The 19,394-nt window shown below is 46.6% G+C and overlaps 1 protein-coding gene and 2 long non-coding RNA genes across 23 annotated transcripts in view; 2 read left to right on the forward strand and 1 right to left on the reverse strand.

Annotated features, from left to right (window-relative positions):
- Positions 1–11,398, reverse strand: part of Mro (maestro) — a 26,099-nt gene extending 14,701 nt beyond the window's left edge. For 3 of the 20 annotated variants that reach the window (XM_085676437.2, XM_085676435.2, XM_048419388.3), the window contains exon 1: positions 6,990–7,129. Coding sequence is in view for 6 of the 20 variants with exons in the window: in XM_085676427.1 (XP_085532553.1) it covers positions 3,811–3,926 (116 nt within the window). In the remaining 14 variants the exon portion in view is untranslated. Of the gene's footprint in view, positions 1–3,810; positions 3,942–4,810; positions 4,973–6,989; positions 7,130–10,948; positions 10,988–11,144 lie in introns of those variants that run through there. The other 17 variants (XM_085676438.2, XM_085676436.2, XM_048419391.3 and 14 more) reach the window with 14 other exon arrangements.
- Positions 7,101–10,485, forward strand: LOC125390389 (uncharacterized). Of its 2 annotated transcripts, none has more exons than XR_014996907.2 (3): positions 7,101–7,235; positions 8,951–9,172; positions 9,727–10,073. It is a non-coding gene; the product is annotated as an uncharacterized LOC125390389 (long non-coding RNA). The 2 variants fall into 2 exon arrangements; XR_014996908.2 differs by having other exon boundaries at positions 7,108–7,235; positions 8,911–9,172; positions 9,727–10,485.
- LOC148119956 (uncharacterized) lies at positions 10,564–12,448 on the forward strand. Its single transcript, XR_015734677.1, has 2 exons — positions 10,564–10,888; positions 11,175–12,448. It is a non-coding gene; the product is annotated as an uncharacterized LOC148119956 (long non-coding RNA).
- The last annotated feature ends 6,946 nt before the right edge of the window (positions 12,449–19,394 follow it).

Genomic DNA, 19,394 nt, shown 5'->3' on the forward strand with positions numbered 1-19,394 from the left:
GGCATTGGAGTAGGTGTGTCACTGGGAGTGGGCTTTGAGTTTGTAAAAGCCTGTGCCATTCCCAGTGTGCCTCTCTCTGCGCTATGGTTTTTGTCTCCGTATATAAGCTCTAAGCTACTGCTCCATTGCCTGCCTGCCTGCCTGCCTGCCTGCCTGCCTGCCTGCTGCCAGGCTCCTCACCCTGATTGTCATGGGCTCCAGGGCTGACAACTGGTAGTTCCTCAGTCTACAAGGCCTCATGCCTCAGTAGTCTGAATCTGGTACGGGAAGCCTGGAAGGTTCCTGCAGAGTGTCTGGTCCCTGTTCTCTAATGAAAGCTTGGAAACACTGTTCTGCTATCAGTGATAGAATCAGCAGCAACTATGGGGCAAATCGACTTGGTGGCAAGAGGGAAGGCCAGTGGAGCAAGAGACGAGACAAAGGGTTTCTGACAAACCCTTTGTATGTGGCTGCTACCCGAAAGTGAACGGCACCAGACTTGTGGGACTCTCACCAAGTACGGGTTCTAACTCAGCGGGTCTGGGCAGGAGCAGCAGACATGCTGAATCTTTTTCAGTAAGCCACTGCCACATGGTGATATACAGATTAATAAAAATGGGTTAACTCAAGATGTGAGAGTTAGCCATAAGAGGCTAGAGCTAATGGGCCAAGCAGTGATTTAATTAATACAATTTCTGTGTGGTTATTTCGGGGCTAAGTTAGCTGGGCAGCCGGGATGAACAAGCAGTCCTCTCTTTGCAACAGGTGCCTGTCTTAGTTATGATTTCTATGGCTGTCAAGAGACACCATGACCACAGCAACTCTTCTGAGGAAAGCATTTCATTGAGGAGGCAGCCTGCAGCTTCAGAGGTTCAGTCCATTATCATCATGGCAGGGAGCATGGCAGCGTGCAGGCTGGAGGAGCTGAGAGTCCTTCATCTTGCAGGCAACAGGAAGTTGACTGAGATACTGGGCAGTATCCTATACATAGGAAACCTCAAAGCCTGCCCCTGCAGTGACACACTTCCTCCAACAAAACCACACCCACTCCAACAAAGCCACACCTCCTAATAGTACCACTCCCCATGAGACTATGGGGGCCAATTACATTCAAACTACCACAGTGCCCTGTTGTGAGGTAATTGTTCACACTGACACTCCAAGATGGCCAATAAAGTTTATCTCGAATCAGAGAATAGAGTCAATTGGTTGATCAGAATTAGCCATGATGGTTTTGGAGGACTGAGATATGGGGATATAGGAAATAGCTGGGAGGGCTTTAAGAAGATGTGCAATTTTTTTTTCAATCTGGGGAAACGTAGAGAGTCAGGGTCAGCGGATCTTTCCTCCGCTGCTCTTTGGATCTATGCGGTATTTACCCCAATATCTGACTCCTGAGTTTTATTTAATAATAGAACAATGTAAGTAATCACTTCAGTGGCCAATGCTTCTGATCAGGGAGAAGCTATTTCTTCCAGGGACTCGTGACTATTGGGTTGTCCAATCCCTGTCCGAAACACAAATATACATGTCAGCCCTGGATGCATGTCCGTGAGCAATACTAAGAGGATTCAGTAGGTTGTACATGTGTGTACATATATGTATAGACATGCGACAATAATAATTAGAGAGCATGGATTTTGGAGGGACAGTGGGGGCCACAACACAAGAGGAGTTAGGGGTGGGAGGGATGGGAGAGATAGACACGCAACACTCATTCATGCAGTTCTCAAAAAAAAAAAAAAACCACTTCATACCCTAGGCTCTGGGCCCCATTTCTCCTTTATCACTGGTCAACAGATCTCCCTGCCCTACAATGGGAACTAAAATTAAACATCAGAAAAATGGAGATGAGGAGATGGCCCCGTCAGGAAAGAGCTTGCTGTACAAGATGAGAGGCCGCATTTGAATCTGGCATGATGTGGGTGTCCTGCTGTATGATGTATGTTTTATCACCATTGGTTAATAAAGACACTGACTTGGCCAATAGCCAGGCAGAATAGAGCCAGGCAGGAAATCAAAATAAAAAAGATAAATGGAAAAAGAAGACAGACTCAGGCTGCCACCAGCAACCACCAGGAAAGCAAGATGTGAGGTAACAAGCCACAAGTCTCATGTTAAAATATAAACTAATAGAAATGGGTTAACTTAATTTGTAAGAGCTAGTTAATAATAAGCCCGAGCTAATAAACCAAGTAGTTTATAATTAATATTAAGCCTCAGAATAATTATTCAAGACCTGACGGGCAGGAGAGAAACCCCTAGTTACACCAGCACCCACAGAAAAGCCAGGCATGGCAGAACACCCTTGTCATCCCAGGGTTCGGGAGGCAGAAAGAGGAAGATTTCCTGGGGCTTGCTAGCCAACCAGTTTAACCAAATTGTGAGTTCCACGTTCAGTGAGAAACCCTGTCTCAAAAAATAAGGTGGCAAGCAACTGAAGACCCCTAATGTCAACTTCTGACCTCCACACGCACCCACACACCACACACCACACACACACACATACCACACACGCACCCGCACACCACACACACACCACATGTACCCTCACACCACACACACACACACACACACACACACACCCCTCAGTCTCTCTTTGCATCAGTCACCTGACTAGGTCTCTTGATTGAATTGAAGGCAACCCCCCGCCCCTCCCCACAGGATTTCACATTGTCCAGCGGTTCTCACACGTGAGCATGCAGCAGAACTGCCTGGGAGAGCTTATTAAAACACACACATTCCAGAACCAGTCCTCGGAGTTCCTGATTTTGTGCACTGGAGCAGGCAGGTGGCCTAGTAATCTGTATTTCTAGTCAGCCCCCCCACCCCACCCCACCCCCCGTGGTACTGAGCTACCACTAGCCTGGGGCCTGAAAGAAAGAGATCACAGCATTGAAAGGCTGTCCCCTCCAGAATGTAGAAACTTACAGACCCACACTGAGGCAAAGTAGAAAGCAACAAAAGAAATGTATGGTTGTTTGTGGGGTTTTTTCCAGGCAACTTTATGTTTGACTAGACCCTGTTTCTCCTTGGGTAAGACACTCTGGGTTAGTGTCAATAGACCCCTGATGAAGGCAGGTTACTGGTAACTTGAAAAAGCACAAATCTGATAGTCTGGAGCCTGCGCAGTGAGGAGACCATGAGCCTCATTGTAGAGTAGTTGGCATCTGTGTCCCATGGCAAAATAAAGTATAACTGGGCTACTCTCCTCTGGGCAAGAAAACAAGCTATTCCTTGTTTCTTAGGCACAACTTTTTTTTCGCAAGAGCAACTGGGGCATAGAGGATGCTAGCCAACTAAGGTGGCTTCCCCCAGCTTCAGAAACCAAGCAGCCCTGGTCCTAACAGGCAGGACTAGAATTCGAAGTCATGGAATGTTCCCCCAGCAGAACAAAGTGAAGGAAAGTTGTGTGGCCCCTCTTGGAAGACACAGCACCTGTGCATGGAGAGGCACTCACAGGTGCTGCTCTAGCTTGCCCCTTGTTCTAGCAAACCCTCTCCAGCATTCCCTGTTTCCCCTCATGAGACCAGAGCTACAACCTCCTGCCAGCAGCCAGACCACCGTCCAGAGTGTGTCTTGATCTTGAATTCAAGCTTAAAAGTGATTTCCACACTGATAGGGGAGCCTTCCGCATCAGCATTTCTGGGGCTTGTCAGAACCCAGGCCCACTTCAGAACTGCTGGGCCAGCATCTCAGGCAGTCCAGGGCCTGAGTGTCACATTTTCTGTCCGAGACTCTTGGTATCGCTAAACACACACTAGTGTACATGAATCGCTGAACTCACAATTAACCCCAAGATTGGCATGCTCCCTGGAACTGAGGCCATACCTCAGGAGAGACCCCAGAAGTCGCAGAAGGGCTTGGGTCGTGTTCTGAGAGAGGGGAAAGTTGATCCTTGTAGAAAGTAAAGAATTGCAGCGTGTGTTTCTGCAGCACGTTGACATTCACGGTTGCTATGGTTTGAACGTGGTTTAGCCATCCCAGACTCACACTGAAATTTAACGCTCACTGTGAGCTGACTCAGCCTCTGCCCTCACTAGTAAACCATGTGATCAAAGGACCAATGGGTTAATATTATCACAAAGGTGAGTCTGTTGTCGAATCCATTTTGTTGAGCTGATATCCCACTGGGGATATTTCCGCAACACTTCAGGACTCTGTCATCAAGAAAACGATCCATTGATGGAGTCCTTTAATTGTGAACCAGAACCAAGAGCCCAAATCTATTACTTATCCCGTCTCTGGTGCTTTGTTATTAGCAAAAGACATGAACTAAGATAATTGTGAAGATAAAATTAAAATCAGTCCAGGGCTTGAGGATGTAGCCCAGTAAAAAAGCATGATCTTAGCATGCAGTGATCTTAGATTCTAGGATGCTTTTTCCCCCTCCCAGTACTGGAGAGCAAGTGCAGGGGTTTGTACATGTTGGACAAGAATTCTACCACTGGCCTAAAGCCCCAACCCTCTGTTTTTAAAAAGCAAGTCTCAAGATATAGCTCAGGCTGGTCTTCAGCTACCTAAGTAGTATAAGCTAGCTTCAAACTTGAGATCCCTCTGCCTCAGTCTCCTTGGTACTGGAATTAATGGTATGAGTTACCTTGTCTAGGCAGAATGCTATTATTAAAATTTCCTTTAAAATCAAAATGACGTCTGTAATCCCAGCCCTCAGGAGACAGAGGCAGGAGGAGGGCAAGTTCAAGGCCAGGCTAGACTACAAGTGAGTTCCAGGGCACCGTCCCAGGCTACACGGAGAGACTCTGTCTCCAAACAAATGAAATAAGAACAAGTGAGAAGAAGAAGCAAACAGGGTGCGGTGGTGCACACTTACCCTCGAAGCTTTCAGATGGCAAAAGCAGAAAGGCCACGAGTCCCAGAAAGGTCTAGGCTCTAGAAAAATCTAGAATAATCCCTTGCCTCAAAAACTAAAGACAGATAAGTAAGCAAAGCAAACTCAGAGTTAAAGGCATCGCACAAGCCCTGGTGTCAGCAGCGCCCTCTGTACCAGTGGCTTCCTTCCAGCAGCTGTGACCTTTACGCCCTACCCAATCAAAACCCAAGAGTTATCTCCACCTGAGACAACACGAGCTGTCTGAAAGGAACACGGTAAACAAACTGCCAATGAATGAAGAACACAGAGTCCTGGTCACTTTGCTCTTCCCATAGGCTCTAAACAGCCATTGCCTACTAGAGGTAGGCTTTACCGGTGAGCTTAGTGAGACCTGGGCTAGGGGTCCGAGGAGGTATAGAATAGACACCTCAAGCTGAAGACAAGAGTCTGGCTGATGCTTGTTTTATCCCTTTTAAACACTGCTTAATGCAGCCACCGCCTCTGGATGTGTTCTCAGTGTGCGCCATGCCCAGGGTCAAGGTTTTCGCTACCCCCAAGGCCATCAACACGTCGTGGTTCTGTCTAGTCCTACAGAAAAGCCATGGATGGAGTACGAGAAGCCTTCCCAGCAATCTAACACCTTCACCAGCATAACTCTCTGAGAACAAACATTAGCTTCAGGATGAACACCTGTATGCGTACTGAAACCACGAGGCATTTTACAATGACCCAGCTTACAGTTGTATTTTTTTCCTTGTCTATAAAATGATAGGGAAAACTGCTAGATTTCAGACTCCCCTTCGAACTCCGAACTCATTAGCTATGATAAGAATACGGATAGATACAGACGGTAGTGGAGGCGCTTCTGTTTGCGAGGCCTTAGGTCAAGTGTGGGGAAGCCCTAAATCCGTCTGTTTGGCCTGGGCTGAAGGTTAACTGTGATTCTCTGGGCCCCATGCAAACTTTGTCACCCACTGCAGGGGTGACACTGCTCTCTCCTGCTGCTCCATGCGGGGAGCATGCTTTCCAAGAAGCAGGTCACAGCCACACCTGTTACTGCAACTGTGAAATTAATTCGTTTACTTAATTGTTTATCGGTGTGCAAGGGATCAAACACCTCAAAGTGTTCGAGTACACAAGGAGAGGAAATCGCTCCCTGAAAGCCAAGTTAGATAGATGATCTAGGATGACTTCATGACGGGAAGTGGCTAGAATAATGCTGTGTAATTAGGTGTACAGACAGACAAAGTTTGAGGAAAATCATGTCTTCTGGAGTGATTTTTTGAATTGAAATGTTGTTTCTAGGGTAACTTAGAAAGTTTAAGTTCTTGCTAGAGTAAAACAAATCAGAGCTAAAAACTGCACAGCACTGCACATAAGAAAACAACTCAAAAAGTCAGCTAGTGGATCCATATTAAAAGAAAAGGCCACACCTTGAATTAGTAGGAAACTTGTACTTCAGGGGACATATTGGCGGCATTAGCTTTCATGAGTCTCTAACCAACTTCTTTATTAACTAAATCCAGCCCCATCAGCTCAAATAAAAGAACTCTTTTTGTAGTTCATTTAATTTCTGCATTTTATTGACAGGCAGGCTTCATTTTCTTCCTTTTAGAGAAAAAAGTAAAACCCTGGGGCTTAGGATATTACAAAATAGCTCATCCAAACTCAACCAGCAATTGAATTCAAAATTCTGAAACCCCTACTCCTTTTTTCTCAAAAACAAACAAAAAATATTTTTTATTTTTCAGGATCTGCAGGCCAAAGCTGTGCAGCACCTCTACTGGCTCACAGTCTGTATGTAGTCACCGTCTGAACCTCAAAACTCCTAGACAACCAACTCCCTGTGAGCTGACCAAGGGTGCAGACACTTCCGTCTGAAGCATTCATATTTTTCCTTAGGCCTTCCTACACTAAAACTCTCTGCGAAAACATAACGCTCTATAACCCAGCTACTGACCGATTTGCATAGTTTTTTTAATAGAGAAACATAATAAATGGCTTTCAGGTGTGTTATGATCCATTGCCATCTTCCAAAAGAAACATCACTAGGTAGCAACATTCTTGGAATTCAACTCCCTCCAACGCCAGTGGCCTGGGCACATTCCAGGATGGATGTGGGAACCAGGGCGCCTGCACATCTGCTCAGTGAGGGTTGAGACATCTGCAGTCACCTTACCTGGCTCCTGGGGTGGCTGTCACGTGAAGACTTGCTGTTGTAGGGGTGGAGGCTGGCCTGTGACCCCTCAGGAGGCACTCTGTTCCAGCTGTTCTGGACTGGCCGCCAAATGTGGTGACTCAGCGCGATTTCCCCAGCCCTAGTTTCCTTCCATACAAAAAGAGGAGCCAGAAGGTGAAGAAGGGTCGTCTTGGAATTTGGAGCCAGCAGAGAATAGGAAAGTGAAACCAATAGGAGAGGGGATCTGTGAGTACGAGGTGGTGAGGCTTGGGGTGGGGGGTGGGGGAGAACGGCGGACAAGACACGGAGGGGACTGCTCTCCAACAATGACACCCACAAGGTTGTCGCTCGCCCGCCGATCCAAGGTGCTGTGCTCTTTCCGCCTCTACATTACAGAAGCATCTCTTACGTGCTGGTTGCTGTGCCCGCCCTTTTTAATTCCTCCTGTCCAGTCCCGCCCACAGTTTCTGCAGAAAGAATGACTATTCTGAGGACTTTTACCCCCAACCAAGACCCGTACCGCCCGGCGTCATTTCTCCATATCGCCAGTAGATGGCGCCGTTCTTTCAGTCAAAGCTTCCAGGGCTCTGGTCGCCTCTCCCGACATAATCCAGTTAGAGCAGAATTTAATCTTGCAGACTTATAACTGACTGTCGCACTAACAAGTATTTTAACTGCTAGTGCCGCCTCTTGCTCAATAAACGCCATATGTCCGGAAAGGAGCGATTCAAATACTCAACAACTTAAATCATTTATTAGTTAAAAACTGAACAACGAGGCTTAGACCGCTCCTGCAGCCTTCTGGAGCCTCCCTCGGTATCGCTTCTCCTTCCCTGAACTCTGCCACCACGTGCACGACTCTAAATTGATGCAAATATTTATTGACTGGCCCTGTGTGGGATGAGGAGGGCAAAATGACCTTAAAGGGGCAAGGGTAAGAGGGAGGCAGTCTGTTTTCACAGATTTGAGGGCCTGTTTTGCTAACAGGTACCGTTCATGAATACTTCCTCATGCTAAGCCTTAAAGTAAATATTACTTCGATTATTCTGTTTAATTTTGACACCAAACCAAGGGAACAATACCTCCTGTTGTCCTCATTTTTATACAGTTAGAGGCAGAGTGAGAACCCCACTACAGGCATGCCCATGCTAGGGCTTGGACTCCCAGAAGGGATGCTGCTATGCCAAGGACCAGTTTAAAAACTCCAATTAGGTCATAGATAGGGGGATAAATATAAACCATATAAGTACATCAGAGGAGGAGAAAGGAAATCGATGGTCCGGAGTAAAGAAAAATGGAGATAAAACAAAACCCTTTCTGGACTGGACTTTGAGAATACCACAGTTGACCTTTGAGATGCAGTTTCAATAGGGCAAGGATAGAAATAGCGCAGGGGGTGTGGAGGGACGGGTTGAGTGGATGGCACGGGGGAGGGGTAGCTCTGGGGTGCACAGTGGTGCCGCCTCCTCCCCCACCCACCGGAACCTAGGAGGTAATCACAGGAATCAAAGTATGCCTACATGAAATCAGAAATCCTGTGGACTTGCAAGTTCAGGTCTTCCAAATTAGCTTCAATCCGTTCAGAGACATCTGCGAGAGTAGGAATAGATTTTTTAAAGGCATCATCTGGATGCTGAACACTTAGTACTAGACAGGATTATACCAGGGGCAGAGGAAGCCAGTGAAGAGCAGCCTGGCTGTGCACTGTGACTACACACTGCAGACCAGAAAAGAAGTCTCCACCCCTGTATGGACAGAGACACAGAGGAACAGTGTCCTCGCCTGTGATTAGCAAGCCTCCTGCCACTGAGCCATGTCTCCAGCCCCAGCTGCTACCCTGTTAAGAATCCCTTCTCTCTGCTGTTACACTGTATCCAAATTAAACACATTTGATAGAGTATAATGTCCTCTCTCTTGCCAGAGGGAAGACTAATCTGCATTGCTTCGTTGTCTGCTTAAAGCCACCAGGGAAATCGGAGCTGAAACTAGCAGTAGTCACTGGGAGCCCCGAGAAAGCCAGCAGTGGTCTGGCCCTGGCCCCCGTACACAGTGGTCACAAGGACATGGATGGGACAAAGACTCCGCGTGTTCACAACACAGTGTGCGCCAACTCGTAAAGACTGTTTATCAAGACGCAATGTCCAAGAGAACCCAGGACTCCTCTCCCTGAGCCTTACGCCACTGTAAGATTCTGGGAATTAGAAAAGTCTGTCTAGTAATTTGAATGTCACATATTGATATTCAGATAACATGCTGCCCTTAAGAAATAGCACACTATAATAATTTAATCTGATTATTTGAGAGCTCTCTTTTTGTTCTCCATTGACATTTTCGTTTTGTCAGGGATACACAGGGGCTGACACCATTAGAAAAATAAGCCACCAAAAGTCATTATTTCCCCTGTGTCACTGATGAAAAAGGCAAATCAGATCAATAGACAGTTCACTCGCCATTTGGACCTGTAAAACCGGGAGACAAATGACCTGTCAAAATGGCTTCTCTTTCGTTCAGCGTTGACAGGAGAGCTTCCTGTCTATGTGTGCAGTGTCCAGTCAGAAATGCATCTCAAAGAAGGGTTTCCTGCCTCTCATCTTACTCCAAGCCTTGTCAGAGACTTTCACTCCTAAAAAGAGGGAAGGGGCCGGGATGGAGCGCTGTGGCAGAGCCCTTGTTGCCTTCCCATTCATCCATTCAAGCTTCAGCCATCAAGGGTTTAATTGTTCCTATTCTATACCAGGCTATTCAGCAGGTGAAGGCAATGCTCACTCTGCCCCCTGAGAGCCCACCAGGAGAGGACAGAAGGTGGGCTACACGGTGTCCCTGCCAATCACAAGGGAAAATGCCATAGAAGTTGCTGATTAAGAACCATGAGAAGCAAAGGGCAGAGGCTCAGGAAATCCACTGTAAAGGAAGGCCACCTGCATCCAAACTGATCAGAAAGAGGGCACATGGGGGGAAAAAAAAGCAGTCCCAAGATGGAGTCTCGTCGATACCAGCCAGGCAAGTATCTAACCGTGGCTAGTCTCCACACCCCAGCCCACCTGACCTCTGGTCTCCTCCCCAGTGCCCTGGATGTGTGTGCTTTAGTAAGAAAGTGATGGTCGTTGCTTCCAATCTGGAGTGAAATGCAGGCCACAGAAAGATGCTTGGGCTCACCCTCAGTTCCAAACATGCATAGTGACGCGGGAGTCTCTTACGGCCCTCGCTCCCCCAGACAGAGTTCTGCAAGCTGAACAGGAAGAGGCTCTCAGCTGTGTCCTTGTCCCACTTCTCCCCCTTCTACTCTCCTGCCTTCCTTGATTGACGACCATTGTTAATAACTCCCAGCCCTCGCACTGGCATCGCCTTTGCCCTAGAAAACCCTGCACTGCCGAAAGTACCGAGAAATTGAAACCTCCCCCTTAAGAATACTGGGAACTGCCCAGGCCACTAAAGTATTCATGTCCAGTGATCCACCAAATGCCTGAGAGCCAGTGTGTCACCTATGGTCACAACACCCTGAACAGGTGCAGGAGGCCAGATCGCCAGGCTGGCACAGAACCCAGCACTCCGGGAGCCCAAGAGAGCACTCTCTCTCTCTCTCTCTCTCTCTCTCTCTCCCTCCCTCCCTCCCTCCCCACCCCTCTCTCCAGGACACACACTGGCCTGGAATTCACCATGCCCAACTACTACAGTCTTCAGTACTGAGCAAACCCAGGCAAACAAAGCCCCCACTGTGTGCCCCATCCTCACAGAGCCTGTGGCCAGAGTCCCTTCGTGTGTGGACTCTGCTGCCCCATTGAGAAGATCTTGGCTGAAAAGGGACAGACTGCTCCCGTGCTAGAAGAGGGGGTGACGTGGAAGCAAAGGACATCCTAGAGGAGCACGCGGCCCAGGAATAAAGGCAGTATACAATACATGTAAATGACAGGCCTAAAAGGAGAGTCCTGGGGTCGTAGCTCAAGTGGTAGAGTACTTACCTACCGTGTAGGAGGCCTTAAGTTCGATCCCCAGGACTAGCAGAGAAGGCAGAGGGAGAGAAGGAAGGGAGGGGGAAAGGAGGAGAGAGGGAGGGAGGGAGGGGGGAGAGGAGGAGAGAGGAGTTCTAGTCCATCACGCCCACAGGATCTCCAGTATTCCTATTTCCCAGAAGTAATCATGAATTTACATAGTCACCTTTTAGTCCTTCTGGTTAAACCCATACAGATCAACAGCCTGTGTTGTACCACAAACCAAGCAGAACAGATGGAATCCAGAAACTTCTTGGAGTGGCCTCACCTGAGCCATGCAGTGAGGAGCCCAGGGCGCCTGGTTTCCCTCTGTGCTCATCCCTATGAACGGCTCATCCCGATGACTGGCGAGGACCGCTAACTCTAGGAGCACCGCTATCCTTTAAGAAAACCCGAAATGCACAGTGAGCTGTATTTCGTCCTTGAAGACGAAACACTGGGCAGATTAGAGAGAGTACAAAAAGGCCTTTTGTAGACTCTCTGCCCCCTGCTAATTGCTGGAGACAATATAGGGCACGTGGTTCTGCACACTCGGAAGACTCCTGTGGTGTGTTTTCCTTGCTGCCTGAGCTGGACGCAAGCTGCTGTGCTTTTGTGTGGATCAACAGAAAGCAGACCAACAGCGCCAACAGGAAAGAGCTAGCCGCAGCCGTGTCTGTGTGCACGTTCCCCTCTGCCCTTAGCATCCTAAAGGGTTTTGACCTTCCAGCCTGGAGTGAGGGTGTGATTCTCTGCCCTTGGGACAAGTGGGGAAGCAGAGGCATTGTGAGTAGGGGCCTCCCTCAAAGCTTCAAAGTCGGCTAATGGGGCTGGGATCTTGGGGTTCAGCATGGCCTCTGCCTTGACCAGCTGGTCACTGCGGAGGGCGGAGTCTTTCTCACAGCCTTCTCTGTCTTCTTCCTTGTTTCTCTATTAAGTCTATTTTCAACAGTGCTTAACTTGTCCTTTTTGTTTTTAAATTTTAAAGTTACATTATTTATTTACTCACTGGGGGCTGTGTCGGGTCAGAAGCCCTGGAGTCAGTTTTTTCCTTCACCAGGAATCAAATTTAAATCATCACGCTTAGTAGCAAGTGAACTACTTTTAGCCACTGACCCCCCCCCCTTTTTTATTCATGACTGGTTTTGCTTTTTTGGAGACAGGGTCTCATATAGCCAAGGCTAGTCCCAAACTCACTGTGTGGCTACTGAGAATACCCTCCTGATCATCCTACCTCGGTCTCGCAAGCACTGGGGTTACAAGTATGCACCACCGCACCTGGCCTTAAAATGCATTGTTTTTTATCAGTAGTGGGGATTGAATCCAGGGCCTATCGAAGGTGAAGGCGAGCGCTCTTCCTCCAACTCACATCCCCAGCTCTCACATCCTCCTTCTTAAAGCAACCTCCCCACACCCCCAGGACTGTCCTTTTCCTTTCAATTTCACATTTAAATGGCTGAACCAATAAAGTTCCATATGAGCACAAACAAAGACATCATGAGACAAGAGAGCCATGTCTGACGCTGTTTGACCAAGAAAGCAGTTAAGTCAGAACCCAGAGTGTTTTACAAGGTGTCCCGTTGTCCTTGCCCGTCCACCCCCTTACTGAGACTGTGGATCCTTCTGTAAGAGGGAGACACCAACAGGACAGCATTCCTCTATGTACCCTGTAACAGGCATCCTTGAGCTCACCATATTCAATCCCATAATGCCCCTCTCCCATCACAACTCCATCACAGCACTGCTGCTCTTTTCCCAGGATTGGTTATCTGAGATCTCCCGAAAAAACAAAGCAAAACAAAAACCCAGGAGGCCATTGCCAACAGGTGTTCACGAACCAAAGGCCTGGATCCTAGGAACCCCGGGACCAAGAACAGCCTCCTTGGTCGGTTGATGGTGCACACTCCTTCCAGGGGTTCATTTTTGGTCATTGCCCAGGAAGGACAGGAGGGTAGCAATGTGCAAATCTCTCTCTCTCTCTCTCTCTCTCTCTCTCTCTCTCTCTCTCTCTCTCTCACACACACACACACACACACACACACACACACACACACACTGGGATTTGGGGCCTTTGTTGTTGGTTGTTACTCTGTTCTCTCCCTTTCTCTCTCTCTTTTTATAAGCTCAGGGAAGTGACGGTTGATTATGACTTAACACAACTTAAGATTTAGATTTTAGGAACGAAGCTCTACCCTAGGCAGAATCAGGGCCTACTGATGCAAGCTTTTAGCAGGGAAAGTGGACAACAGCCGCCAAAAGTCCACGTGTGAGTGCCCTTAGACCAGTGGTTCTTACAGAGAGTTCTCTACCCAAGGTCGTGGTGCACTGAGGAAACTAGGAAAGGGAACTCCTTCGAGAAAAGATTTTATGTCCACCTGCCATCAAGTAATCATAATAAGTACTTAAAGTTATGAGATCTACAGTGAATAGTGCCCACTGTGTACCGGGTACTGCTTCTGCCTCTGTATGCATTAGCCCTGGTTGTTAATGACGGCAAGGTGTCATAAGAGACTACTCGACGAAGGGTATTTATTTTAATAGCAAAACAAATGCTGCAAAAGCCTGCCAGCAAGGAATGGGTTAAACAAATACATTGGAATACTTTCATCATGCGTTTACTTACTTAGAAACTGTTTCATATCGCTCAGGCTGTCCTTGAGTTCACTTTGTAGTTAAGGAAGACTCTGAAATTCTGGCATCCTGGGAGCCCCAGCTTCTGGTTTCCTTGGTGCTGGGGACTGAACCCAGAGCTCAAGCGCAGGAAGGGAGAACTCTACCAGCCAAGTGACAGCCCAGGCTGGGATACTGTTAGAGGACATAAGACTAGGTTTATTATAAAAAAGAACTTGTCAGATCTCTGTGCTGGCCAAGGAAACAGTGAGCTGTAGCATTGGGAGAAACATCCAGGAGCAGAAGAGACTATACTGTAATTCAGCTTCTGTGTATCTTTAAAAATAAGCTGGGGCTGCAGAGACAGCTCAGCTGTTAGGAGTGCTCCCTGCTCTTCCATCTTGGGTGGCTCATGACTGCCTGTAACCCCAGCTCAAGGGTTTTAATGTCTTTTTCTGCCCCTCCCTGTCTGCTGCACCTGCACACACATGGACATACACCTAAATAAACATAACTCTTCTTTAAAACAAAAGAAAGATAAACTGGAATGCCTTTTTTTTTCTTGAAAAGATATTAAAGAAATCACTAACAAGAACCTCTGGGACAACAGCAATTGGGTGAGGGAGAAAACCTCAAATGTACACAGCCATGTATTGTTTGCATTTTATTGTTAAAAAGTAGTTATTTTCATTTTTATAAAATAATAAAGATTTTTAGAGTAAGAGAATCACAGATTAGATCTTTTCCCCTTTATGTCTTTTAGCATAGAAATAAAATTTAAATTTATTTTTCATACTCTACATCCCCCAATAGAATACATCTAAAAAGAAAAAAATAGGTGCATAGTTCTGAACAATGAAGGGGAGACAGATCCCTTTCCATTTGCCCCTTGATGCAGGCTTCTGGAAACAAAGTTGACAAGTGACCAATAGTCACACATTGATTTCAGAAGAAGTATCTCGTGAACTCAGTCCTAGCTGAGTGTAAGCCCAGCATGAGAGGGCCTACCCACCACTGGACAGGCCAGTCACCCACGGTCCCCTTCCCTCCTCACACGCCAGTGTGGGGGAGGGGAAGGCTGTTCTTCTCTCTTCTGACTCGGTCCCTAGAGGAAGGGGATGTCCAGCTGTGTGATCCGGAAGTTTAAGCCACCATTAAAATAAAAGGAAAGGTGAATTCGCTATTACACGTTCTAAGCTACAAATCTAACAGCAGAGTGATATTCACACACATCTAGAAAGTAATAAAATAACTCTTTAGAATTATTTTCCTTTCTGGAATGGATGTCAAAGGAGGGACCTTTTCAGAAAAACATTTTTCTACTTTGGATTTTGCATTTTATAGCATGAATTTGTTCCAATGTCAAGGAGCCAGACCTTGACTTTGACTACAAATTATAAACAGTCCAGTGTAGACTACATACATTCCATTCTTGTACACCCTACAAAAGAGGTTTTACTGACCTCTTTCTAGGGCAAGCTCTTCTCTCTGCATAGCAGGGCAACAAATATCCCTTCAGTCTGCAGAATTTCTGTTGGCAGACTGATTATTTAGAGTATTTATTTGCTTATCATCTTTGCTGGACTGCCCTATCTGTATCATTAAACAAATATTGACGCCTTCATTAAACTTTTATTGGGAATTGTTTAGGTCCCTGGTTCTCAGCCCCAGCACGAGAGCCCAAGAAAAATAAAGAGAAAGAGAAGATTAAAAACTATATGACTCCATCCTTAAAAGACTTAGACTTTTCTGTCCAACGTTCCCTCTGCTGTTTGCTCTCGACTCTGAGACGGGCCTATGGGGAGGCAAGAGATCCTGAAGAGGCATTTTGCCCTTAGGTTTACTGCAGGGTATGTACCAGAGAGTCAGTCTGAACTCTAGGGCTCCAGTTTCAACTTAGGCCTGGTTCTGAACACAACAGTCTCATGGACTGGAAGATCATTTAAGAGTCATTTTACGTAAGATAATTCAAAGTGGTTGTGTGCCCTGAACAGAATTTTCTAGACATGAAGTAGCAGAACCAGGACCTAAACCTATGACACAGGCTTTTAGCTTCTTTAGTGATGAAATATTCATTAACACTCTCCAGAGACACAAGACCAAGAGGCATGTTACATAAGGGGGATGGTTCCAGAATCTTTGCAGAAGCCAAACTCCATGGTTGCCAGAGTCTCTTGTCTACATATAATGTACCCACAACCTCCCATATACCTGAACTCATCTCTAGATGACTTATAATGCTTAGCACCTGTAACTGTTGTATAAATGGTTGTTTACATTGCATTAGGGAATGTTGTCCAGATAGGCACTTTTTTTTCTCAATAGTTTTGACCCATAATTGATTGGATACACATACACAAAACCCTATCTATAAGTGAAAAGGAAGACGGGTTAGAATAGAGAGAAAGGGAGAGGGGAGATTTTAAGAAATTGTCCACATAGTTGAAACCTGGCCAGTCCCAAAGCCCGTGCAGTTAGCCCACAGGCTGGAGGCCGAGAACTGAGCTGTGTTCTGAGATCAAGGGCTTTTGCTGGCAGAATTTCTTCTTGCTCAGAGGAAGTCACTCTTTGTTTCTTTGTTCTGTTCAGACTCTCTGCTGACTGGGTGAGAGACCGTCTGCATTATTGATGAGGATACGCTGAGCCACTCAAAGTCCAACCCATTTGAACTCATCCCAAAGAACCTCCGCAGAAACATCCAGCCAGATGACCAAACCCGCCAGATGTCTGGGAGTGGGTGGGGTGGTAACAATGCCTACCGCCGTGCCTTGTGACCTTAGATCCATCTTCAGAACCCACATGGTAGAAGCAGAAAACCAATTCCCTCAAGCTGTCTTCTGACTTCAATACATGTGTTCTGTCATCTCCTTCCCCTATCTACATAGACACTTACATCAAATAAATAAATGAATAAATGTTTAAAAAAAAGTTTGACCTACTGGGCGGTGGTGGCGCAACTCCTTTAATTCCAGCACTCAGGGGGCAGAGACACGCAGATCTACATGAGTTCGAGGCCAGCCTGTTGTACAGAGCGAGTTTCAGGACAGGCTCCAAAGGTACAGAGAAACCCTGCCTCAAATAAACAAATAAACAAAGTTTTTGCTCAGACCACTAGCCATCCTTAATGAGCCCAATTAACACATAAAATTAACTATCACCCTAAACTGGCATAATATTTATACCATGTAATTCAGGAGCAATTATTTTTAATTTTACTTTTTTTGTACCTTTTCCTCCTCTGTTGTGATCTAAGCCACCTGTCCTCCCAAATGTTTCTCTGATTCAGGTCAGTTATTAATTGAATATGAAATGTCTCCCACAAGCTTACGTGTGGGATGCTATTTTGAAGATGTTAGGATTGCTGGGGGAAGAGGGTCCTTATCGACTGGTCTTTGAGAGGTCTTCTGCCACACTATTCCTGGGGAATTTTCAGCCCAGCCAGAAACTAGCTACAGACCAAGGGAAGGATGCCATGGAAGTCCAGCTTGGATAATAAGCAAGTTTATACGGAGGTCCCTAACAGGAGTAGGTGTGGGGATCAGAGATAACTTAAGAGCCGTTTTGTCACTGGGAACCCACCACAATATGGGTGCTGACCCACAAAAGCTGGAACCCTAAAGCTGTCTGCGTAGGTGGCAGGCAGCTCCAAAGGTTGGAGAAATCACTCCTCAAATATCCCTAGCCTTGTGGAAGGAGAAACCTTGGGAATCGGGTAAGTTTCAGGGACTTCCTAAAACTTGTGACTTGTTTACTTCCTGAATCCTGAGGACCCTCCCTTTAGAACATCCTGAGTCTTAAAGAGTTTCCATCAGCGATGGAATGCTTCAGTTGGAGGAAATACTGCACAAGAATAGCATGTCCCAGCCCCCCACCCCTTTCCTGGCTGCCATGAAGTGAAGAATCTCCTCTACCATACCCTCCTGCTGCCATGAAGCTCTCTGCTCTAGCACATGGAAAGAAGTTAGCCACGAACTGAGCTAACCCTGGAGTGAAGAAAAAATACATCATTCCTTCTTTTGAGTTGTTCTCATCGGTGTTTAGTCAGAATGACACAAAGCAACCTTACCACAAGGGCCTTCCGAGATCCCTGTCAATGTGTCTTTACCCTGTTTTCCACCATCTTTTTTCCCCAATCTACCCAGCATGTTTCTTTTAGGGTCATCTTTCAGGAGCATAAAACCACGCTACCGTTTCTGGGGGTCCTCATCAGGAATGAAATAAATACACTCTAAGTGGTCATGACAGCCTACCAGTGCTCAAGCCTGGACTCTTGACTGCTTGGTCAGCCCATGTGCTGTATAGTTTGAGGTCAACTTGACACATGCTAAAGTCTTCTGAGAGGAGGGAGCCGCGATTGAGAAAATGCCTCCATAAGATTGGGCTGTGTACAAGCCTGTAGGGCTTAATTAGTGATTGAGGAGGGAGGGTCCAGTCCACTATAGGTTCCATCCCAGCACAGGTGCTCCTTGGTTCTATGAGAATCCAGACTGAGAAGGTCATGAAAGGCAAGCCAATAAGCAGCACTCCTCCATGGTCTCCGCACCAGCTCCTGCCTCTGGGTGTTTGCTCTGTTTGAGTTTCTGTCCTGACTTCCTTCCAGGATGAGCAGTGATACGGAAGTGGAAGTCAAACAAACCCTGTCTCCCCCAAGTTGCTTTGGCATGATGTTTCTTCACAGCAACAGAAAAGTTAACTAGGGTGGCCCAGCCTACAGTGTTCTGTCTGAACACTTGACTATCTGGTCAACCCACACTCTCTATTCCATCCTGCTTCTCACAGCTGCAGACACAACTTGTCTCACTAGCAGCTCTTTCTTCTTCTCCAAAAACATCTACCTTCCTGTCCCTTTGTCACAGCCAAGATCAGGCAAAATACCTTGGAATCTCCCCAATTAATTAGGTACCCCTTCCAGTCCGGAGCTCGCACTGGAAGGCCTCCCTGTGATCCATCTCTCTCCATATACCTCATACACATGTTGAAGCCTTTACTTCGGCCAATTTGCATAGCAACTATTCCGCATGGATCTGTCCCCACTGTTTAGTGTTCCTTGGACCCCGTCTCAAATCCCTAATACCAGCTTCGTGTTTGAGGCATAAAGGGCGTCTCGCAAATGGGTCCCCAGTCATGTGACCTAGCCTTCAGCTCACTCTGAGCATATTCCTCCTCTTTAACAGAGCAAGCTCTGGTCTGAAGCACTCTTCACACTTGATTCTACAGAAGCAAAACAATTGTAACACTTGGCTGGCTTAAGAAAACCTGTTTTCTTCTACCCCAACAGCCAATTAAAGAGAAAAAGAGCTTGCCAGGTGGTGGTTCAATCCAACAACAAGGCACACCATGCCCACTGTCAGGGTGAGAATTGCAACTGTCATACATATGACATGGTATATACTTTAGATTATGCACACCTTTAATCCCAGTGCTTGAGAGGCAGATGCAGGCTGATCTTTGTGAGTTCGAGGCCAGCCTCGTCTACAGAGCGAGTTCCGGGACAGGGTCCAAAGCTATACAAAGAAACCCTGTCTTGAAAAACAGAAAAAACAAAACAAAAAACGAAAGAAAAGAAAGTGGAGACTTTCTTTCTCCATCTGTGGAGACTTTACTGCTATAATCGAATAGGCCAGATTAACCAGGAATGGCACCAAACTTGGATGTTTCAGCCTAAGTTCTGGAGAGATGCCTTGGAACACAGCTAGATTGTGATCACAAAGCCAAATAAACAGACAAATAAAGAGGGACACAGTGTTCAGTGGGCAAGCTTCTGGAAGGAGTAAAGATCAACACCCTTTAAAGCCAACAGGATTTTTGAAATTAAGTAACTGGCAGT

This window comes from Myodes glareolus, chromosome 13 (assembly GCF_982192425.1).
Source record: "Myodes glareolus chromosome 13, mMyoGla1.1, whole genome shotgun sequence".
Classification (NCBI taxonomy): Eukaryota; Metazoa; Chordata; class Mammalia; order Rodentia; family Cricetidae; genus Myodes; species Myodes glareolus.